The sequence below is a fragment of the Siphateles boraxobius genome, unplaced genomic scaffold (assembly GCF_051911475.1).
Source record: "Siphateles boraxobius isolate OS27281-9 unplaced genomic scaffold, OSU_SipBor_1 105, whole genome shotgun sequence".
Taxonomy (NCBI): domain Eukaryota; kingdom Metazoa; phylum Chordata; class Actinopteri; order Cypriniformes; family Leuciscidae; genus Siphateles; species Siphateles boraxobius.
Genome location: NW_027508706.1, coordinates 854,112 through 879,774, shown reverse-complemented (window position 1 = coordinate 879,774; position 25,663 = coordinate 854,112). Strand labels below are relative to the sequence as shown.

Sequence of the window (25,663 nt, the reverse complement as noted above, 5' to 3'; positions counted from 1 at the left end):
GATAATTTTTTTTTTTTTAAACTGACTTCCAAATTAATCCGGCGGGCCAGAAAATATTGCCTGCTCTAGACTGTGAGATTATTTCCTCACCCAGCTTTAGCCACACTGATGGTTTGTTGCTCCATGGCCTCATGGATGCTGGTGCGGTCGTGCTCTTTGATGCTGTTGAACTCGTCGATGCAGCACAGACCTCCGTCAGAGAGAACGAGTGCTCCCGCCTCCAGGTGCCACTCTCCCGAGTCCTTGACAGCCGCCACTGTCAGACCTGACCACAATTTCACAATCATGCAGACAATGATGCAACAGCACTAAGTGCTTACCGCACAACAGAAATTGAATAGTGCCTAGTATTTTTCTAAAAAAAAGTATGTGTATACAGCAATGTAGGGCTGCACAATTAATCGAATTTCTAATCGCGATTACGGATGCCACGATTACGTAATCGTTCAAAGCCGCGATTACAAAAGAAAATCCACTCTGCGTGTGTGTGTTTAGAGCATAATTATGTTATGAGAGGCGAATCACGACTACTTCTGAAAACCAAGCACAATATGACATACCAGGCAGTGACGTAAGTATACGCTGAAATAAAAAGACTTTCACCTCAGAAAAACGGACTTTATTGTCCTGTCAGCCGCTATATTGTGCTCGTAGCGCGCACTCTTCAATTGCACGCGCAAATGCGGCGGCGCGCGCTGTGTATCGCTTCACTGTATAAAGTGCAAAAGAAACTACGAGCAACGTCGTTACAATGTAAATTAGTAAGTCACGAAATAAAAGTAAAATACCAATAAATCACGTGTTAGCTGAGAAGGATTTACATGCAGGTGTGATTTCCATTCTATTCACCAGGAGCTGTTTCATTAACAGTTCTTGTTAGTATTGTGTATTTACCATGGTAAGTGTCGTTTCCATAACCCAAAAATGCCACTTTATTTTCACTTTGTATTATTTTTTATATTTTTAAATGACTGTGGTGGCTCATATCAACATTGTATTAACAAAAACTAGTTTGGGACTTTCGCATAGTCCTAATGTTTTTCTTTACTATGAGTCATTCTTACAATTGATGTGTATGTTAAGTAAAGGGGGACAGTACTTGTGTATGTCAACAATTTTTATGTATTGTAATACGCCTATATATATTCAATGTAAATTGTGATAATCGTAATTAATAATCGCAATTACAATTTCAAGGGAATAATCGGCAATTATGATTTTTGTGATAATCGTGCAGCTCTACAGCAATGTAGCAAACTTTGTTGCAAACAAATGTGAAATAATATTTAACTTCATAGGAGGTGGGAGAGAAAAGGTTAATTAAACAAAAAAAAATGCCAGAGCCAATCTTTGTATAGTACTGAAGTGGTTTGCAAACCACTTCAGTACTATACAAAGATTGGCTCTGGCATTTTTTTGTTTTTTTTGTTTAATTAATCTCAGGAGTGTTACAAGTCAACTATGTAACAGTAAGAGTAAAGAAACCAAATCATATTTATCTTTATATTAAAGGGATAGTTCACCCAAAAATGTAAACTCTGTCAGTATTTACTCTCCCTCATGTTGTTCAACCCCGTAAGACCTTCGTTCATCTTCGTAACACGAATTAAGATATTTGTGATTAAATCTGAGAGCTGGATCACTCCTCCATAGGCTTCTAAGGGATTTCCACTTGTTCCCCAAAAAGTTATTAAAGACATCGTTAAAATAGTCCAAGTGACTACAGTGGCTCAATCTTACGTTTATCAAGCGACGAGAATACTTTTTGTGCGCAAAAACAAACAAAAATAACGACTTTATTTCAACTATTCATGTCCTTCTCTGTGGGCTCGAGTGAGTTCACTAGTGTAACAGCGCAGCGCTTCTGTGTTGTACGTCACACGCATCACACACATGACCAGCGTCGGCCAATAGTGAGCCTACGTGTGACGTAGCTCTACGCTATCACACTACGCTATCACACTACGCTATCACACTACGCTATCACACTACGCTATCACACTTCGCTATCACACTACGCTATCACACTACGCTATCACACTACGCTATCACACTACGCTATCACACTTCGCTATCACACTACGCTATCACACTACGCTATCACACTACGCTATCACACTACGCTATCACAGTACGCTATCACACTACGCTATCACACTACGCTATCACACTACGCTATCACACTACGCTATCACACTTCGCTATCACACCACGCTATCACACTACGCTATCACACTACGCTATCACACTACGCTATCACAGTACGCTATCACAGTACGCTATCACAGTACGCTATCACACTACGCTATCACACTACGCTATCACACTACGCTATCACACTACGCTAACTCACTCGAGGCCCACAGAGAAGGAAATGAATAGTTGAAATAAAGTCGTTATTTTTGTTTGTTTTTGCGCACAAAAAGTATTCTCGTCACTTCATAAACGTAAGATTGAGCCACTGTAGTCACTTGGACTATTTTAACGATGTCTTTAATAACTTTTCGGGGAACAAGCGTCAATCCCGTAGAAGCCTATGGAGGAGTGATCCAGCTCTCAGATTTAATCTAAAATATCTTAATTCGTGTCCCGAAGATGAACGAAGGTCTTACGGGGGTGAACAACATGAGGGAGAGTAATTACTGACAGAGTTTTCCCCCCCTCCCCAGTTCAGAAGAACGTGTGGAACCTGCATTAGTAGATCCGATTCCTGCAGTGAGCACGGAGCGCGGTGTAATCTTAGCGGCGTACTTCAGAAACTGTGACTTCCCAGTGCCTGGATCGCCCACGAGCAACAGATGAGACTCTCCTACACACAGCGCACAGTCTGAGTCAGAGCTATTCAGATTTATTCACAAGAGTTATACACTTTTCAAAAACACCTCTCAACTTTTTTTTCATGATAAGCCCATATGTCAGACTGTCCATTATGAGTGTGAACACATACCTCTCACTTTAGTTCCAGACGCATCTATTCTCTGTACCCCGCCTGCCAAAACCATAGCAACAGCCAGCTTGACGACGTACATGCCGAACACCTGAGGGCAAAGACTCATCAAGATCTCATTCCTGCCTTAAGAATGTCAAGGGAGAGAGAGAATGAGAAAGAGAGATTATGATTTGTAAAACCACACTGAATCCCATGAGCGGCCCCACATTATGAGTGGTTACTAGGGTTTTCTGGGAGGTTGCTATGGTGTTGCTAGGGTCTTCTAGGTGTATGCTTAGGTTATTTGAGCAGTTTCTAATCCATTACCAGGTAGTTCCCTACTCCCCCTCCCAACCATTTCTAACATACAAAATCCTGCATCTGTATGGAAGCTTGTTTCCATCACAAAATAACTTTTTTTCCCTCAGAATTGCGTGAGTTTTAAAGTTAGAATCGTGAGATATAAACTCTCAATGTTCATATTAAAGAATCCGAAGAAAAAGTATTTTTAGACTTTATAACTCTCAATTGCGAGTTTATATCACAGCTCTAGGAAAATAAGTCAGAATTGCGAGTTTATATCACAGTTCTAGGAAAATAAGTCAGAATTGCGAGTTTATATCACAGTTCTAGGAAAAGAAGTCAGAATTGTGAGTTTATATCTCGCAATTATGAGCTAAAAAGTGGCAATTATCTTTTAAATTATTTTAGTAAGTAAGTAAAGTTTATTTCTAAAGCGCTTTTCACAGATAAAATCACAAAGTGCTGTACACGAGAAAGGTAAAATCAAAACCTTATATAAACAATGTAAATAAAACGTATATACAGTACATATGTAAAATCAAAGTGACACTAGTTAAAACCCATCAACCAAAAGCTTTCTTGAATAAACAAGTCTTCAGATCTTTTTTAAGAGTCAACAGAGTCAGCCAGACGCAGAGACAGGGGCAGGGCGTTCCACAGACTGGGGCAACATACTGAAAAAACAGGTCCCCTCGAGTCTTATAACGAGTTTTGGGGACCATAAGCAGGTTCTGACCAGAAGACCGAAGAGTGCGGCTAGAGGAGTGCGGTCTCAAAAGGTACTTGATGTACTGTGGGGCCTGACTGTTTAAGGCCCTGAAAGTCAGCACTACAATCTTAAAATCAATCCTATATTTTACAGGGAGCCAGTGGAGAGTCAACAAAACAGGAGTGATATGAGACCTTCGGGGAGCACCAGTTAGAAGTCTGGCAGCAGAATTTTGGACCATTTGGAGTTTGTTTTATTCAATGGCGGAAACAAGCTTCCATACATTTGACTGCGTAGAAGTAATAAACCATTTTTCCTCAAAAAGCAACATGGTTTGAAGTATTATTCATGTGCGCAGCAGCACAAACGATACAGTATGAGTTACATGCCTACATTTAATACTTTCAGTCAGAGATTTGTTCAAATCCCTAATCCAATAACCCTATGAGAAATAGTAGCCTAAAAGTGATGTTGTGCCTCACCAAACACCACTGGAAACAGATTACAACACCGTTTCATGGTCCTCATCAACTCAACTTCCTCTACAAGGACTGTAATTGAGTTTGGATAGCAATAAGAAAGAGAGCAATCTTTTAAATGCCGAAGAGACATGGTATTAAAAATGCCGTACTGCTAGACTGGGTTTCCCAGATTCAATGTTTCAAGAGACACCGACTGTGTACCGGCAATGGGGTCATGTTTGTGACTGTCCCAGAAGTCCTCAAATTCCTTCTGAATGTCTTCGAGCACCAGTGCTGTGGTGGACTGCTCATTATTGACCTCGATATAGTTTGCTTTCAGCACAATCTCCACATCACAGCGGCAATCCTGAAACATCGGCTTCCAGCGCTGACACACAACTCCATACACTGTGATGTCATCGCCTGCCAGAAACACATGACAGCATCGAGAGGGGAGACAGACACGTGTGATGTTACTATTATTATATCAGGAAAGTAACAATAAACACCAAGCAAACACTGTGGTTAAAAAATGAATAGCATGAACTGTTCTGTAAAATGTGATATTAAAAATGCATTATTTAGAAGTTGCATAGGAAAAATTTTCTCCATTCATTTTTTTATTTGTTTGTATTTAAGCACATAACTGAAAACAACAGAAAGTTTCATTGGTAAGAAAATCTAATAAAGCCAGTCATGAACACTGTATTACCGGTGAGGAGGACTGAGCCAAAGTAATCATTCCTGCACTGTCAAGTTGTAAAAGCCCGTAAATACATGAAATAAACAACAGACTTGACTCTATTTCCACTAATACTCTGCATTTACCTGATTTGCAGCTGTCCACAAGATCATCCTCCAGGATAATAAGCATGGATCGAGGGATACTTCCCACCGACAGTTTCTGTACCTGTTAGTGAAGGAGCGATTGTACAGACTTTGACGTGTAGAAATAAACACAAATAATTTTTTCTTAAGTGTGTAAATGTGTTTACCTCACATCTACATTAATGCATATTTTATTTATAATTATTTAATTTTATTTTACTTATTCAAATTTTTTTTAAAAAGAAGAAAAGTTTGAATCCCTTGACCTGCATATCAAGACTTTTATTCTGTCATTTGGCTGCAAAAGATTGGAAGTAGGACTGGGACGGTATGGATTTTTTCTAACCGCGGTTGAAAAGCAAGAAATTCCTGCGGCGTAGCGGTAAACCGCTTTAAATACCCCAGCATGAGTAAGATAGGATCATAACTGTACGTTCACACCGCCACAAATTCGCTCTCGCCGCCCTGCCAGCGACGCCGTGGAAAGATTCGTGGACGCTCTGATGCTCTGACGTAGATCGAACGTGTGGTCTTTTTTACAACTGTATTTAAAGGGGACACAAAGCAAACAAGCATGTCGATCGTTATTTTTGCAGAAATTTGATCGATGGAAAAAACTTAACAATTATAGTGACATGTTTGCTAATGAAATAAACAAATTAAAAGCCATTTGTGTGGTGTGGCTTTTGTGTTCATGGTTAAGTGCTATTATAATTTGCATTCCCGCTGAAAAACAAGCGTTCTAGCGCGAAAATATTGCCTATAAATACTAGTGTTGCGCGCCTTATCAAATTCAAATGATCAACCTCCTCAATTTTGCTTGGGAACTAATGTGGTCGGAACCAAAGTCTACAGGACTGCGTTCTCTGGACTCCTCTCAAACGGAGCACCTCTATATTCCGATTGGTTGCCGCCGAACCGCGTCATTGCTTATTACCATAAAGTTGACCTGACTTCAACTCTCCTCGCCGCTCTCACCGTCCAAGAAGCTCCACGCCGCTCCCGCCGGAGCTCGCCGCCGGCTCTCATTGGCAATGAATGACTTCCGGCCACTTTGACGCTCTCGCCGGCGGCGGTGTGAACGCACAGTAAGATGGGTCAGACATTATTTAGACAACATTATTTAATTTTGTTTAGTTAAAAGCCTTTCTTTAAATTGAATTTCGTTTTGTATAAATTGTATCTCAATTGTAATCACTGTTTCATCAACCAATTACCTGAAATTAATAAATAAGAAGCAAATAAAGCAGAGATATAATCAGGACGTGGAAGTGCCGGTGCGATCTCTTGCACCTGAACTGGAGCTCCTCTCATAAATGAAACTCAGCGTAGACTACTTGCCTCACAGACAAGAGAAATAAATAGAAAGCTTGAAATGTCTACTTTTAAACAAAATTCAAAACGAAATGATAAAATTGTTCAGTAGCCTAGTCAGGTGAGGTCAGGTTTGCTTAAAACAATCAGCGGATGGATGGCGCTCCCCAACTCACGAAACGGCAGTTTTGCTCCATCTTTTGATGATAAGTTTTGTTTTAGAAAATCTTGAATCCATGTAAGACACAATACAATTAGACATAATCCATGTCATTAGAATCAATGAATCCATGTCATTAGAATCAATGAATCCATGTCATTAGAATCAATGAATCCATGTCATTAGAATCAATGAATCCATGTCATTAGACACAACGTGCACACATGTGCGGGCCAATGCTTTTTTTTTTGCGGTGACGAGCTCAGACCCGCGGTAGCCGTCACGTGACCACGGTATTGCGGTAATGCGGTAACCGTCCAAGCCAGTGCTCGAATTAAGGGGGGGCTGGGGGGATCCGGGACTCCCCATAAGGTATTAGGGTCCCTCAGATATTTTTATTTAAGTAAAAATAATAACGGCAAATCTTATTTAATGTATGCAATGGATACGGTAAATTTCGTGAATTAATTAATTACAGTAATTTATGTTAATTTTGTATATAGGCTAGCTGCCATGTCTCTTTAAAATGTAAACGCCCCACATCTAAAGAGCGCTGTGCATGACATCATTGACAGAACTGCTTGATTGGCGCCGCTCCGGTGAAGATAATTTTAGCTTTAAAAAAAATTGAGAATAATAAACGTCTTCTTACTGACTTTTTTTGAGGGGTCATTTTCAAACAATTTTCTTATGGTGGGGAGCCCCCATAACACTTGATTCAATTCGGGCACTGGTCCCAGCCCTACTTGGAATATAGTGTACAAGTTGTATGGACTAGCCTACTTGTACGATACCTAAAATGTCATTTTAGAGCTAGATTTTTCATTTTTTGTGTGAACTATTCCTTCAGCAGCAGTTGCTCCAGGTGACTGTCCCTGAATAAAGACTGTCTCTGGTGCATCCTCACCTGCTCTTGGATTTTGATCTCCTGGTAGTCCTTGCAGGCGGCCGGAGGCGCGTCACTCCCTGACAGGCAGGAGAGTTTGAAAGAATTACATCCATCCTCATTGGGGCAACTGGTGGGTGGATTGAAGATGTAAAACTGCTCAAACGAAGCCTTCACGGAGAACACGTGCCTGCATTTATTGCACATGTAGTCTCTCTCATACTCCAGCACTTTGGTCACACTGGTGCGGATCACAGTTCCTGTGACAGACAGGAAGTGGCCCACATCTCTAGCTTTAGGAATGTGATCTCTGGTCAGCTCGGGACACATAGGTAAACCTGCATATGTGTAAGAAATCAGATATTAGGAAAAAAGATATATGTATATACTGTACACTTGATGACAGTTTTCATTATTGGGTGGACTATTTCTCTAGAAGGAATAAGCAAGCATTTGTCACGAGATCCAGGTAAGATCCATGTGCAGTTTAATGCGGTAATCCGTAATCATAAACCAGCCAGGCAAAAACAAGAAACAAAACAGGAATGGAACTCAGAAGTGCAATCTGACATCGAACAAGGACTCCATGACAGTAACTGAAATAGACAGGGTATAAATAGACATATGTGAGTGGGAACAGCTGAGTGCAATGATCATTGATGATTTCAGACAAAGGATTATGGGAAATGCAGTAGAAGATGTGTTGGTGACGGTAAGGGGAAGAGACCTGTAGTGGACACCCAGGGTACACAAACCAGACACTGTGACAGCATTATATTAAGCACTAGGTGTCAGTGTTATTCCACGACAGAGTTTTAGGGCTCCTGTTTCAGTAGTTATGGTCTCCAACTGCTAGAGGGCACTGCATATTCATTAATGAATAGTTCAAAAGCAGAGTTACAGTCTCTTGCATAATAAATCAACTCAGAACACATTCAATATTTCAATATGGCCTGGCTCAGCATGGTTGCATCATAGAAAAACATAAAAGAAAGAAGAATCAAATGTCAAAGTTACTTAGGCAATAAACTCGCATTATTTTTTTCTCTCCCCTCTAACCACAGATACCGACTGTGGTAGTGGCAGAGAAAATGGGTTTGAGTAAAGTGTTTATTCGGATGAGTCACGTCTGCAGGGCTACAGATGAAGAGCGTGTAATTACAGGTGACGGCAATCGTCTCCTACAGGACGCGAGAGAAAAGCACTTGGCTTCGCCACAATGCAATACAATCCATCCCACATACCTCAGGGATCAAACACAAACCTCCCGTCTCTGCCTACACGTCATCTAAAACAATCTTCATACTTCCTGTGTATGTCATTCTGCAGTTTTTAGATGAGCAGATTACGGCTGGCAGAAATACTGAATTTCCATGATACATTCGTGATCATGGTTTTGATTCAAATACGCACCTTTGTGAAAATTTGAATTATTTTAATGTTTTTGACCATTTGATTTCCTAAAAAGACTGTCATTAGACATTTACATGAATCAGTTCAAACTGTACAAACGTCATTGAATTGATTAAACGATTCACTCACATAATCACTCAAAAATTTTTAAAGGTTCACAATTTTCATGTATAACAAATTTTCATTATATGTAGGTAAAATAATATTTAACTACACACACACACATATATATATATACACACACACACACACTGTTCAAACGTTCAGGCAAAACGTTCAGGAAATAAATGTTTCTTGAGCAGCAAATCATCATATAAGAACAATTTCTGAAGGATCATGTGACAAAGAAGACTGGAGTAATGATGCTAAAAATTTAACTTTGCCATCATAGAAATAAATTATATTGTAAAATATATGCAAATAGAAAAAAGTTATAATAAATATTTCACAATATTATTGTTTTTACTTAATTTTTGACCAAATAAATGCAGTCTTGGTGGGCATAAGAGACAACTTTCAAAAACATTTAAATATCTTACTAAAAATGTGTATATATATTGTCCAGCCCGACCTTCTTTATGATACAGGAACATCATCACACATCTTCAGGAAGAAAACAGACATGTCGCCCCCCAGGACTGCACAAACACCAACTGGATACACAATTTTTCTCTCTAATGACCTTCACTAAAGCATGAAAGCATTCAGACACATGATGTGGTTGTTCATCGTGATATGGCCAACGGTCTATGTGCTTTTTATGGCTGTGTCCTATTTTCAGACCCCCTTTCATATTCACAGCACGCTGGATCTATGAGTGGAGTCTGCACTCAGGCTATTTATAACTCTCCCATTGTCCACAAAACAGGATAAAACATCCAGGGAACAGGAAAGGTCAGTCAGCTGATTATTGCTGACACACTCCCAACAGAAGAGTCTTCTTGGCTGAATCCATCTTCTGGACACAGATAACAATTACACGGGTTTAAATGAGCGCTGCTCGCCCATGACACAATGTTAGGGTGTTGCTATGTGATTGCGAGGTGTTTTGAATAGTTTTTAGTGAATTGCTATGTGATTGCTTACTAGCTCATGTCAAAACAGCCCACCTAAAATCTCTATATGACTTGAGTACCTCCATACCCAAAGCAACAATTTATAGTCAGTGCTATTTTAGTATCATTAGTGCCTAGCATAAGTGAACACACCCAGGCTAAAGTTGAGTAAAAAGAGGAATAAAAAATCATCTTTTAGAAATTGATCTTAATGCCTTAATTTAAAAAATGAGGAAAAATCCAACCTTTAAATGATTTGTTCACCTCAAGATGAAAATTTTGGAAAAAAGTCCAGTGGAAAGAGTCCATTGTGTGGAGAAAAATCCTGAAATGTTTTCCTCAAAAAACTTAATTTCTTTTCCACTGAAGAAAGAAAGACATGAACATCTTGGATGGCGTTGGGGTGAGTAAATTATCAGGAAATTTTCATTTTGAGGTGAACTAATCCTTTAAGGACACCAATTTTCTTTGTGAATGAATAATGTATCGTAAATAAATAAATGTTCTTCCATAAAATACAGGTTGCATAAGTCAGGACACCCCTATGTTAAATTCCCATAGAGACAGCAGATTTTTATTTTTAAAGGCCAGTTATTTCATGGATCCAGGATAATATACATCCTGATAAAGTTCCCTTCATCACACACTCTTCACCATACCTAGAGATCGGCATGGGGAACTTTCCATAAGACCATCTCTCAATGCAAATCAATACCAGCTATTAGGCTAACTGAAATAACTCCATGCCGATCTCTAGGTAGTTAGAGAGGGTGATGGCAGGGAGAAAGCAAGAGCTCGCGCTCGCAGAACAACAATGGCAACATCTGGAGGTTACTGAGGTTTGTCTAAAAAGTCGCTAGATTTGTCACTAGTCGCTTTTTTGAAAAATATGTTGCTTAAGGGGTCTGAAAAGTCGCTAAAATAGCGAAAAGGCGCTAAGTTGGGAACACTGCACGCGAGGGGAGGGGCAACAAAAGCAAGGAGGCGGGGGCGAGCACACCACAGAGAAGGCAAACAAGCAAAGTGGCGAAATCAGAATTAAATATGAACAATATATCGATATATACGATATGTCAAAATCCATATCGTGTTTAAAAAAATAAATATATATATATATATATATATTTTAAATATCGAGATATCGCCAGCCGGAAATCTTGACCGAGCCCATCCCCCCAAAAAAATTTATACAAAAAAATAAAATAAAATAATACATAAAAAACCTCACATGATTGCCCCAGGAACAGGTGCCATCCGCACTAATTAATGCCCCCAACCCCCATGTAGCGTAGACTACTTGCCTCACAGACATGAGAAATAAATAGAAAGCTTGAAATGTCTACTTTTAAACAAAATTCAAAACGAAATGATAAAATTGTACAGTAGCCTAGTCAGGTGAGGTCAGGTTTGCTTAAAACAATCAGCGGATGGATGGCGCTCCCCAACTCGCGAAACGTCGGTTTTGCTCCATCTTTTGATGATAAGTTTTGTTTAGAAAACCTTGAATCCATGTAAGACACAATGCAATTAGACATAATCAATGTCATTAGAATCAAAGAATCCATGTCATTAGACACAACGTGCACACATTTGCAGGCCAATGTGTGTTTGATGATGATGACGAGCTCAGACCCGCGGTAGGCGTCACGTGACCGCGGTATTGCAGCCCTAATACCAAGGAAATACTGAGAGAATTTTCCTGAACTATTCCTTCGAAGCCTCATTCAGCTGTTCTTTTCTCAGAAAGCCTGTGTCTGTCCGACCTCTCACACGACACATCCTCTCTCTCTCCTCAGATCCCGGATCAATACCCTTCCTGCAGAGACGCTGCTCATCTTGTTGTTACATCATGCAGTGTTTGCGCTCACACCTGACCACCTTCTAAAAGCTTCATCTGATCTCTCTTCAGCTCCGAGACAACATAACGAGACTGGTGTTACAGAGAAGAATACATCAGCATATCGCGCCGGTTATATGACACTAGATCAGAGGAAGCGGCCATGATAACAGATAACGGTTCACGGCAGGACAAACGAGCTGTCGGCCACGGTGTGCTGGGGTCTAATTGCCTGTAGTGGGAAACAGCCTCTGTGTTGCAATGACAAACTAATAGAGCAAATGAAGCAGACACTCTGCGGCTGTACGGCAGCAGATCTACCAGTTACAGTCAGCCATATACAAGCCGCTCATGATCACTGAGAGGTACATGTACATGGAACAGCCCTAATAGTTGGAGCTGTAACATTTATAGCATATCATATTCTATGGTAGGGGTGGGGGGAAAAAATCGATACAGCATAGTATCGCGATATTTTCTGTGGCAATACTGTATCGATACACGGACGCCAAGTATCGATCTTTTATTATTTAAATCGCCCCCTAAACCCTCATTTACTAAGTTAGGCCTATTCCCTAGGTTAGTCCACTAATACTGTTCACTTGAAAGAGTGAATGAAAACGAATGAGCGAATTCGGACAACCGTTGAGCATAGGCTACATAAGCTGTAAATTAAGCCCAATTTATACTTCTGCGTCAAACTTACGCCGTAGCTACGCCGTAGGCTGTGTGTAGCGCGCGTAGCCTGACGTGCACCTCTCAAAAAATGAAACAACGCGTTAATTCTACGCGGACGCAAGCGCTGTGATTGGTCTGCTAGAACCCCTCCCTCACGGGTTCACATGTTCCCTCTGAATGTGTCATTGCGCGTCAACGCGGACAACGACGCAGAAGTATAAATGAAAACCAACGCGTAGTTTATAGCGTAGAGGCTCCGGCGTAGGTCCAACTACATCCGTTAATGCAGTGCAATGTGAGACGCGATCTGACACGCGTCCCATCTCTAGACTACGTTCATTTAAGACTTTATTTAAATCATTTAAGACTGCTCTTATGAGGACACTTGACAAAACGGACATTTTGGCATAATTTTTGTGTGTTATGGTTTGCTCAAGCCCGAAAGAGAACTCGATAACTACGCGCGTCTTTTCTGTGGGTCGTGTGTGTGTGTGTGTGTTTGTGTGTGTGTGTGTGGACAGGCAAGATTTAACGGATACTGCATAATTTTTTGCACTACCTTCCTAAGCATTTGCACTTCAGTTAATTTGTCGAAGATAATGTTTACAGAATTAAATGTGACATTTAAAGTGAGTTGAGCGGTCTTACGCTACGTTCACACTGAATGCTGAAACGACCCAATTCCGATTTTTTTGCCCCTGTGCGATCAATCTGATCTTTTCATGACAGTCTGAACGACACAGATCCGATCTTTTCAAATGCGACCCAGGCCACTTGGGTATGTGGTCCAAATCCGATATGTATCCGATCTTTTAAAATGCGACTTCAATCTGAACGGCGCGGTCGCATGTATCCGAGCCGCACGTCACTGATATGCGACAAACGTCATAATTCTGCGTTTAAGTAGACGGGAATGAGAAGATAAACAACAACTGTCGGACGATGCTGAGACCATAAATATCATATAGATATATATGATGTCTATGGCTGAGACCAGTCAATAGAAGGGAAGCGAGGTTTCTGATTTAATTAATATTTGGACGTCGTTGAACGTTGAGTACTCTTCTGCCCATGCGGGTCACTTCTGGGTCATTTCACATTCACGTTCTCGTTCACACAGGAGATCAAAAAAGGTCGCATTTAATTGGAAATTAATTGAAATCAAATTTTTAAAAAAAATTAGCCCTGCAGTGTGAACGCAGCCTTATTTTCCTCATTTTGTGTAATGCCTTTGAATAATATGGGGAACATAAATCGCAATATCGCAGAATCGAATCGCAATACTTGCTGTATCGCAATATATTGAGAATCGCAATAATATTGAATCGTGGCCCAAATATCGCAATACTATCGAATCGTCACATTTTTGCCAATTCCCACCCCTAGTATACAGTACATTATTGTCAGGCATAACACACTTTAGTACCTCCTATTGTATGTGGATAGATAAGCTGGAAACACCTGAGAACAATTTTTTATTAATAAATCAATGCCAAACATTCATGCTTAACTGATCTCTCTTTCTCACTCTCTCCCTGAAATGAAATATAAAATATGAATTTAAAACATTTTTCATTTAATATTTCAAAATCATAAATATTAACATGAATATACATCATTAATATGTATTGATATTATATCATACTATTATTAATATTTGCTGTAAGGAAATAATTCTGTATAAATGCTATCATGTTTTGAAAATACTTAATGAAAAATATGGATCAAGCTTTACAGGCACGAGATTAGATGAGATTAAAAATTAATATACAGAGAGAAAAAAATTCACTTAAATTCTATGTATTCATTATTACATAATTATATATATATATATATATTAGGGCTGGGAAAAGATTAATCACGATTAATCGCATCCAAAATAAAAGTTTGTGTTTACATAATATATGTGTGTGCACTGTGTATAATTATTTTGTATATATAAATACACACACATGCATGTATATATTTAAGAAATATTTTCATGTATATACTGTATATATTTATTTATAATTTATATTATATATAAATATAAATATTTTATATATGAATAAAAAAATGTTCTTATATGTATACATGCATGTGTGTGTATTTATATATACAAAATAATTATACACAGTGCACACACATATATTATGTAAACACAAACTTTTATTTTGGATGCGATTAATAGCGATTAATCTTTTCCCAGCCCTAATATATATATGTAATATAATATAATATATATGTAATATAAAATTTTATATATTATATAATAATATTTAATAATGATCGTATAATAATGAATAGTAATATTTCATATGGTAATAATTATATAAAAATGTAATCATGTTTTGAAAGTGCTTAATGAAAGATATGATTCAATCTTTACTGTGGTAAAACAAGATTAGAAATAAATATACAGAGAAAAACTTAAAAAAATATTTTCTTAAATTCTAAATAACTAATGTTTTATAAATAACTAATAATTAAATAAAAAATAGTTATATAATATACAACATTATGTATTTATTATTACATTATACTAATATGTTACATAAGGTATTAATTATATATAAATGTAATAATGTTTTGAAAATATTGAAAGATATGATTCATGCTTTATTGTACAGGTAAAATGAGAGGTTGAGATTAGAAATCACTTTACTAACAATTAAAACAAACACATATAATACATTTATAAAATTGAATAATACAATTATTTGTTATAGTCCGTGTAAAGCGTTACTAATTATTGTCCTATTATATCGTTCTATTTTTCCTTTTTATTGATTGATCTGGAATTTTTTTTGTAACATTTTTTCTTATATTTCTCCCTGATAAAAACGTGAATAAAGGTGTAATGTGCAATTTCTGCACCACTAGCTTTACCAAACAAAAACCACCAAAATAAATCTATTTTCCCAACAGTTTTCTAAAACAATCCTCAAAACTCATGTTATTGGTTGTTATTGAGTCAGACTGGTCAGGAAGTTGAACAAATATACGGAGCAATCGTATAAAATCCTGGTAGTTACAGGTGTCAGTGTGAAAGAGTGGATGTTCTCATACTTGCTTACCTGATATACGAACATGTAGATTGTGTTTGCGGCTGAAACTCCCCTGCAGTGCGGAGGATGTTTGAGATATGGTCTGGGCCGCTCTGTGAAGGGCATTGTCAAATATAGGCAGGACCTGGCTGGGGAACGCATTGAAACACTCTCCAACCTCCATGTTGTCCTCGAATAAGGTCATGGCATTCACTACAACAGGATAGTGAGTCTCTTCACTGGCCTCCTGGAAGATCTGTAGGACATCATTCTTGTGGTGCTCCATCACGTAAGTCTCAAACACCAGTCCTATCAAGGACACCTGATCCGGACTGAGCATCATGAACCGGATCACACTTTGACAGAGTATTCTGGGAGAGAGCAGCGGATGAGATGATGGGTCAGTCTGTATATAACCCTCTTTACAAACCCTTTCGCACTCTTGCATCATGGTAGCTGATATGTATACAAATTTATTAAGGAACATTTTTGAATTTTATAAAAATTCCTATGACAAAAATTATCCTTAATATTTCCTAATTTTAATGATGGTGAATGGCCAATATTATATCATTATCAATTGGTCTGTAGTTCATATTAATGCAAAAGTATGAATTAAATGTTGCACAATATTCTCCGTTTTAATTTATATTTTATTACTTTTTTACTACATATACATGTATGTGACTATGTGTGTGTATGTATGTGTGAATATATATATATATAATTTCGTTTATTTTTATTTAATATTTAAAAAAAAATGCTGATATGTGTATATTTTAATTACATTCCTCTGTTGAGTAATATTTTTATGAAAAATATAAAGGTTTCAAGCAGTTTATTAACTAATTTGAAGTCATAAAATTGCATTAATAAAAGTGTACAGTTAAAAAGTGATGATTAAAAAGTTGTAGATGAAGTCTGTTACTGCCTGACATGTAAGTTATTAGTTCAGAAAACCATGCATTTAAAAACATTCAAACCATTTCCGTTGTCCTTATTACTCTCGAGCAAACTTCTACAAACAATAGAAACCTACAAGAATAATAAAGAGCACTATTAATATTTAATTCCCTACAATGCTGTATTTGACATACCTGGGTGGACGAGGAGCAGTTATGTACATTAACAACATTAACAACATTCACACATGGGTGTTTCTTCCTGTCCGTGTTTTCAGATTTGGCGGTTTATTTTTCCTCTTTCTTGATTGTAGGGGAGGACGTGTAAACAAACTATGAATTGTAGCACAATATAATTCATTCTAATCCCGTTATAATACTGTAAAAGTAGTTTACCATTCATATGCTTTGTTTTTTAATGTCTATATTGGCGCTGATAAATGGTATGGTATTTAATAAATAATAACCCCCCCCCATTTTTGGACTTGGTATAAACCAGTAAACGGAAAACGGATGTCGATGACGTTATCGCATCTCCCTCTGACCGCCAGTATAAAAGTCCCTTTAGTTTTATGGAAACGGACTTTTAATCGCGATTTTTGTGTCTTTTATTTATTTAAATTATGTTAAGGGAAAATGAATTAAATTATATTCTAAATAACTTTAGAAAGTAATAAATAATGTACACTATTTAAATTAATTAAATGGAATTATAAACGTATTGCAAAATTAATAATTATGTATTTAAATTATTACATTACATTTCAATGCAACAAAAACTCTCCAAAAAAGGCAAAAAAAATCGTATTATGCTTGTAAATGACAAGAACATTTAATTTTATTGAAAATTTACAGCTTGAATGTAGGACTTTTGGTTTCTCTTGTGTCCCATTCTGCAGGTCATAAACACTTTTTTATAATTAAAAATAAATTAAAGCTACACATAAACTTACCTCTCATCTCCGATTATTGATTCTTCTTTGCAAGGGTAATTGTTCTTATATCAAGAAAAAGCCAAATGACAATAAAAGTGTTTATTGTTTCTTCTTTCAGGGCAATGTGTGTTGATGTATATGAAAATACAGGCATTTCAAATCATATGTTCTTTGCTTTTGGTTCCTTGAATGGTAAAAGTTCACTCACATAACAGACACACTTTATTAAATGTCACAATAAGTATTTATTCTTACGCATACACCAGTAATATAAATATAAAATATGCATTTATTTTAAAATTAGTGAGACATCATTATATCTGTGTTGAGACACACATACAAACAGTTTAATCCTACCAAAATTGATAATGCAGCTGTAACAAAGTCAGTACGTTGGCATTCTAAAATTAGATACAGAGGAGACAATACTGTTTTTTTCTCTCTTTTAACAAATAGTAATTAGCAGCGTATGCACCAATCTATAGAAACTGCGGTAAATGAAATGTCAAACATACCTATCATCACTGTAAAAACAAGAAATCCATTCACATTGGGAAGAAAAAAAAGAACAAATGAAAGGATGTGTCGTTAAATAATGTATTACTTTTTTGTCTTTTTTGTTTGGTTTGGTCGACATGCTCTTTAATTGCAAAAGTCAGAAGGAGAAGTACTGAGCGAACCACTCTTGTCTCTGGGGGTCTGGAGAGGTTACGGGTGATTCTTCTCCTTCAGGAGGGCTGAGGACAAAAACAAACAGAGAGAGACAGAGATAAAGAAAGAAAGACAGTCAGAGACATGGAGAGAATCACAAAACCACTGTAAACCGCAGTCTGAGTTTCAGAACTGATAGCATAGCAACCATTGTACGGTTCTGTGTTCATGTGTTTTTAATGAACGTACGTGTGTGTGTGTGTGCGTGTGTATTTTTTCCACAGGAACCGAGTGATATCAATAGGCCATTGCACTTGCAAAAAAAGTATGTATCATGTAAATACCATGGTTATGAATATGGTTATCATTTAGTAACAAGTTATGGCATCACTACTAAAAAAAAGAACAAATCTATTGACCAAAATATATATATATATTATTATTTTGAGTATAGATAAAAAGTTTCTTTAACAAATTCTCTGCAAAATCTTCCCAGGAAGCTGAAAAAAAAAATCGATTTCTAAAGGTGAAGTCTGCTGTGTGCGTCACACGTCACCTTCCGGACCAGAACCGCTTTCAGTCCTGATTCATTTAGCCCTCAGGTCAACGTTTACAGAGACTTTATTTATTTCTACCTCACAACTCTGCTCTTTTAAAGCATAAACACACCTCTAGAATATTCCATTGTTTAGTGAGAAGAAAGAGTTTCTCTAAGCTGAAAGGTTTCTAGCTCAGCTGTGTGCTTGAAATGCTGACTGACTGATGTCTGGGCTTCTAACACCGACTCAGAAAGTACTCGAGTTTCCCGTCTGGAAGTCTAGAGATTCAGAGGTCCTGTTTACATCTGGTATTAAGATGCTCTTCAAACTGAATTGTCTGTCTATCTGTATCAATCCATGCATCCATCCATGTATCTATACAGCCATCCATCCATCCATCCATCCATCCATGCATCTATACAGCCATCCATCCATCCATCCGTGCATTCATCCATCCATCCATCCGTGCATTCATCCATCCAACCATCCGTGCATTCATTCATCCATCCATGCATTCATCCGTGCATTCATTCATCCATCCATTCGTGCATTCATCCATGCATCCATCCGTGCATTCATTCATCCATCCATGCATCCATCCGTACATTCATTCATCCATCCATCCGTGCATTCATCCATGCATCCATCCGTGCATCCATCCATCCATCCATCCATCCATCCATCCATCCATCCATCCATCCATCCATGCATTCATTCATCCATGCATTCATCCATGCATCCATCCATCCATCCATCCATCCATCCATGCATTCATCCATGCATCTATACAGCCATCCATGCATCCATCCATCCATCCATGCATCTATACAGCCATCCATGCATCCATCCATCCATCCATGCATCTATACAGCCATCCATGCATCCATCCGTGCATTCATTCATCCATCCATCCGTGCATTCATCCATGCATCCGTCCGTGCATTCATCCATGCATTCATACATGCATTCATCCGTGCATTCATCCATCCATCCATCCATGCATCCATCCATCGATCCGTGCATTCATCCATCAATCCATGCATGCATCTATACAGCCATCCATGCATCCATCCATTCATCCATCCATCCATGCATCCATCCATCTATACAGCCATCCATGCATCCATCCGTGCATTCATCCATCCAACCATCAGTGCATTCATTCATCCATCCATCCATCCGTGCATTCATCCATGCATCCGTCCGTGCATTCATCCATCCATCCATCCATGCATCCATCCATCGATCCGTGCATTCATCCATCAATCCATGCATGCATCTATACAGCCATCCATGCATCCATCCATGCATCCATCCATCCATGCATCCATGCATCCATCCATCCATCCATCCATCCATCCATGCATCTATACAGCCATCCATGCATCCATCCGTGCATTCATCCATCCAACCATCCGTGCATTCATTCATCCATCCATGCATTCATCCGTGCATTCATTCATCCATCCATTCGTGCATTCATCCATGCATCCATCCGTGCATTCATTCATCCATCCATGCATCCATCCGTACATTCATTCATCCATCCATCCGTGCATTCATCCATGCATCCATCCGTGCATTCATCCATCCATCCATCCATCCATCCATCCATCCATGCATTCATTCATCCATGCATTCATCCATGCATCCATCCATCCATCCATCCATCCATCCATGCATTCATCCATGCATCTATACAGCCATCCATGCATCCATCCATCCATCCATGCATCTATACAGCCATCCATGCATCCATCCATCCATCCATGCATCTATACAGCCATCCATGCATCCATCCGTGCATTCATTCATCCATCCATCCGTGCATTCATCCATGCATCCGTCCGTGCATTCATCCATGCATTCATACATGCATTCATCCGTGCATTCATCCATCCATCCATCCATGCATCCATGCATCCATCCATCGATCCGTGCATTCATCCATCAATCCATGCATGCATCTATACAGCCATCCATCCATGCATCCATCCATCCATGCATCCATCCATCTATACAGCCATCCATGCATCCATCCGTGCATTCATCCATCCAACCATCCGTGCATTCATTCATCCATCCATGCATTCATCCGTGCATTCATTCATCCATCCATCCGTCCGTGCATTCATTCATCCGTCCGTGCATTCATCCATGCATCCATTCGTGCATTCATCCATGCATCCATCCGTGCATTCATCCATGCATCCGTCTGTGCATTCATTCATCCATCCATCCGTGCATTCATCCATGCATCCATCCGTGCATTCATCCGTACATTCATTCATCCATCCATGCATCCATCCATCCGTGCATTCATTCATCCATCCATGCATTCATTCATCCATCCATCCGTCCGTGCATTCATTCATCCGTCCGTGCATTCATCCATGCATTCGTCCGTGCATTCATTCATCCATCCGTGAATTCATCCATGCATTCGTCCGTGCATTCATTCATCCGTCCGTGCATTCATCCATGCATCTATCCGTGCCTTCATCCATGCATCCATCCGTGCATTCATTCATCCATCCATGCATCCATCCGTGCATTCATTCATCCATCCATGCATCCATCCGTGCATTCATTCATCCATCCATGCATCCATCCGTACATTCATTCATCCATCCATGCATCCATCCGTGCATTCATTCATCCATCCATGCATCCATCCGTAAATTCATTCATCCATCCATGCATCCAACCGTGCATTCATTCATCCATCCATCCATACATCCATCCGTGCATTCATTCATCCATCCGTGCATTCATCCATCTGTGCATTCATCCATGCATCCATCTATACTGTACATCCATCCATGCATCCATCCATTATCTATTCAAACTTTTTTTATTGGAAATTACAGTAACATATTTCTTTGAACTTTATTTGAACTTTTATTTGAATCTCATTTCTTTCAAATTAGAATTGTTATTTTACATCCTGTTCAAACTCAATTAAAATTCAGGAACTGAATTGTAAACAAAAAGATTAAAGCCTGTGCCAGTTGACTTCCGGAAATCTGTAAAAGTCAGCCAATCAGATTGAAGCTAGATATTTTGAGACATTGATGCATCTGATGGTTCATGACTGATCTAATGCAGAGACTATGGACGGATGAATACGGCATTTATTACTCTAATGTGAAAGTAGTTTGCAAAGTTGAGTCAGTCTCCAGACACACAAAAAAGGAAACATCTGCATTATTTTTATACACATAAATTCAGTGTTTCGATCAGTGCTGATATCTTCAGTCATCCTACTCTTGTGTATCCGAACTTCTGAATCTTTGGTATAGTTGGCTTGAAATCTAATTTCTATTTCATATCTCCAATAAAATCAATGTGCTTTGGTCCCTTAAGCCTGATCTGCAGCAAACTCAATTTAACGCTCAATTGAGTATTTGCATGTGCCTGTTCAGCACTAATGCAACTTCGACCTGCACTGAGACACAAGATCATGAAAGTTAAACACCTTTAAAGCAACTCCTGAAACCGAGTCATCTGACTCATTTAGAGGGAGGTATGCATATTGGCATCTATGCAAAATTATTGTTGTTTTAAATTATTATTATTATTATTATAATGCATTCTGATGGCTGTACACACAGCATTCTTGCACTATTTTTTAACCAATTTTTTGATTTTTATTAACCAATTATTTGACCATTGTGACGCATCTAGCATTTTTTACTTTATTTTCTCATGCCTTGAAAATTGCATTTTTTTAAAACCCAAATGAAATCGCTGTTGACATATTTCCTATTAAAGTTTGAATAGGATAGGACATATCAAAATGATTATCCAGTAACACTTTACAATAAGGTTTCATTAGTTAATATTAGCTTCTGTACTTTAGTTAACATGAATTAAGAATGAACAATACTTCTACAGCACTTATTAATCTAAGTTAATATTAATTATTATTACAATAAAAAGTTTTATTTGTTAACATTAGTTAATGCACAGTGAACTAACATGAAGAAACAACGAACGACTGTATTTTTATTAACTAATATTAACAAAGATTAATTTGCTCATTATTGGTTCATGTTAGTTAATACATTAAAGGGATGGTTCACCCAAAAATATTAATTGTGTCATTTATTACTCACCCTCATGTCGTTCCAAACCTGTAAGACCTTTGTTCATCTTCGGGACACAAATGAAGATATTTTTAATGAAATTAATTCATGTGAACAGCGTAAGCCAATACTGAGCAGGCTGAGAAAATCTCTCGGATTTCATAAAAAATATCTTCATTTGTGTTCTGAAGATGAACGAAGATCTTACAGGTTTGGAACGACATGAGGGAGAGTAATTACTGACAGAATTTACATTTTTGGGTGAACTATCCCTTTAACTAATGTTAACGAATGAGACCTTATTTTAAAGTGTTACCGATTATCCCTAAACAATAAAATTCTTACTCTAGAGAGCAATTGACTGGGAAATGTGTAAAAAATAATAATAATGTTTTCTTACTTTTCTCAGACTTTTCATTTTATAATTTGCATATCTGCTAAAATAAAAATTTGCCAACATTTAGAGTGCATTAGCATTTAAATGGCCTCAAATCAAACACATATTGACTAAAAGCTTCAAAACTCAAGCATCAAATAAAAAATATAGCACTTTTAAATCATTAGTTTATGTAAACTTGTGCTAGATGGACACCTTTGACCACTGTGACGCATCTAGTTATTTATTTCTTTGCATTTTTAAAAAACTCCTTGAAATGGGCATTTATATATTTATTATTAGAACATGACTTTGGATAGGATTTATAAAAAAAAAAAAAAAGATTGTCCATTTATTTATCAAATGTTTTAAATAATAACCCAATTATCATTCTAGAGAGCATTCGACTGGACAAAAATCAATATTATTTTCTCTATTTTCCCAGACGGTACAGTTTAAATGTACATATCTACTAAAAGTGAATTTTGTCAACTTTTAGGAGTGCATTAGCATATAAATGGCCTTAATGCGAACACATATTGACTAAAAGCCACAAAACTCAAGAGTCAAATTACAAATACACTTTTAAAAAATTGTTTTGAGACCAAAGCTCAAGTGCAAGCATTCAGTGTGAATGGCCCCTAAATCATTATACTCATAAAAAGGCAACAAAGTTCTGATTATGAGAAAGGACTAGACTTGAATGTGAGAGCCATATGAGTGTCACATGACAGAACAGGACAACCCCGCACGTCTACATTGCTGCGTCACTTGCACCTCATTTACATGTAATGTAAAATCAATTCGCATGCAATGAAGAACACGCAACGGTGCTTCAGATGAGACCGTGACTCAGCAAAACATGCATGACACGACCACCGCTTACAACATGCCGGCTGCAAAAGCAGAGCCATAGGCAAAGGTTTATTGTAGAAAAAATAGAGAGCAGGAATATTATAATTACAGAGTATATAAAGCCCAAAACAGTGTCATTTACATGTTCACACAGATGCAAGAATATATATGAAAAAAAAATAAATAAAAAAAATTCCCTCCCATGTAATGTGGTCTTCAAGGACAGTAAAAGACAGTTACATAACAGATGAGTATAACTTCCATCACAAACAGAAAACACAACACAGACAGACACCAACTCCCAGCATGCACTGCGACAGTGGGGACACATGCTCCCATTTGCATTCCAATGCCATTTCCAAAGCTCAGGTATGGGACTTCAGAAGTAACATTATGCATTCATGTACATCAATGTTAGGAAAAAGCTCAAGTATCCCTTTTATTTGCCTGACGTGAATGCACTGGATGCGTTCGGAATGGAATACTAGTTTCTTGCATATCGCCTCCTGTTTTATACAGTATTGTATGCGATATGCAGAGAGAATGTTTCAATAAGTAGTATGCTATATTGTTAGCATGACTGCATTACGCTGCACGTTTAATTCAGCAAACGGCATGCAGTAAGCATCTCAGAAATGAATTAAGAAAATGAGAAAAACACACACATATATATATATATATATATATATATATATATATATAAATCACATACTTTAGTTCAGTGTTGTTATTATAACATAAACTTAAATGAGAAAATGTAATTAAAAAATCTTAAAATTAGAACTGCTGCTTTTGCAAACAACTGAAATAAATAACTTTAAGCTATAATATTACAATTCCTAAAACTGAAATAAAAATAAATTAAAGCAAAATAGAAATACTTAAAAAAAATTTAAAAAAGTGGCGAAAGCACATAACAAAAAATAAAAATGAAAGATCATTCAAAATATGAATAAATACTATATTAGTATACAAATAATATCAAAATAACATTGATTTTATGTAAAATGTCATAAACTTTAGCAGTCCGATCAATAGTGAAATTAATAAGAAAACAATGTATAAAAAGATGTTGAGGTTCATTCATCACTGGATGAAATGAAAGGCCAAACAGAAAGCATTGCATTATGGGATACAGTACCCAGCATAGTGTGCTCTGTTGTATACTGCAAAATATAGTAGGGTATTCCACGCATACAGTATATTTAAAGAAATGTGTACAGTATGGTAGTATTCCATTCCGAACAAGTGTACCGACTAGAAAAGTACAATAAAAAAATAAAAAATTATAATAATAAATGTGAATGATTTTTTTTGCTTGGCAACTTAAATCCTTCAATGTATTCCCCTCAAAAAGCAGCAATCCAAACTGGAATACTAACACGACCCCAGTCCGAGACCAGGGCGGCGCACTCATTATTCAAGTTAAAGGGACAATGTGTAGTTTTTTAGGTATTTTATTATCTAAAATCAATATTTTTATTCATAAATATGTCCTCAATGGTGTACAAATACCTCTGCCAATTATCTGACTTATCCTCGTAAACGAAGAATTTATTATCTTTATATACATGTGACGGGTAGGTCCACGGAGGCTTCCATGTCGTTCCGCCATCTTGAAAAACTATAATAGCAGAGAGGGTCAAAAAGTACTAGGCCGACGCGTTTCCACAACGTGTTCTCGTTCAGAGCTAGCGTCACGTGACTGAAAGCAGCAG

At 37.6% G+C, this 25,663-nt stretch overlaps 2 protein-coding genes across 7 annotated transcripts in view; both read right to left on the bottom strand.

The window, feature by feature from the left end:
- The window catches only part of mcm9 (minichromosome maintenance 9 homologous recombination repair factor), a 29,099-nt gene extending 12,141 nt beyond the window's left edge, over window positions 1-16,958 (bottom strand). The window contains exons 1-8 of one of the 3 annotated variants that reach the window (XM_077247092.1): window positions 16,697-16,951; window positions 15,630-15,970; window positions 7,612-7,928; window positions 5,231-5,312; window positions 4,625-4,825; window positions 2,948-3,073; window positions 2,690-2,809; window positions 91-265 (exon numbers count right to left, since the gene is read on the bottom strand). In XM_077247092.1, the coding sequence (XP_077103207.1) occupies window positions 91-265; window positions 2,690-2,809; window positions 2,948-3,073; window positions 4,625-4,825; window positions 5,231-5,312; window positions 7,612-7,928; window positions 15,630-15,970; window positions 16,697-16,743 (1,409 nt within the window). In that variant the 5' untranslated portion in view covers window positions 16,744-16,951. Of the gene's footprint in view, window positions 1-90; window positions 266-2,687; window positions 2,810-2,947; window positions 3,074-4,624; window positions 4,826-5,230; window positions 5,313-7,611; window positions 7,929-15,629; window positions 15,971-16,696 lie in introns of those variants that run through there. The other 2 variants (XM_077247093.1, XR_013208942.1) reach the window with 2 other exon arrangements.
- A 562-nt stretch (window positions 16,959-17,520) lies between these two features.
- Window positions 17,521-25,663, bottom strand: part of fam184ab (family with sequence similarity 184 member Ab) — a 158,768-nt gene continuing 150,625 nt past the window's right edge. For all 4 annotated transcript variants that reach the window (XM_077247089.1, XM_077247091.1, XM_077247088.1 and 1 more), the window contains one exon: window positions 17,521-18,173. In XM_077247089.1, coding sequence (XP_077103204.1) covers window positions 18,092-18,173 — 82 coding nt within the window. In that variant the 3' untranslated portion in view covers window positions 17,521-18,091. The remainder of the gene's footprint in view (window positions 18,174-25,663) is intronic.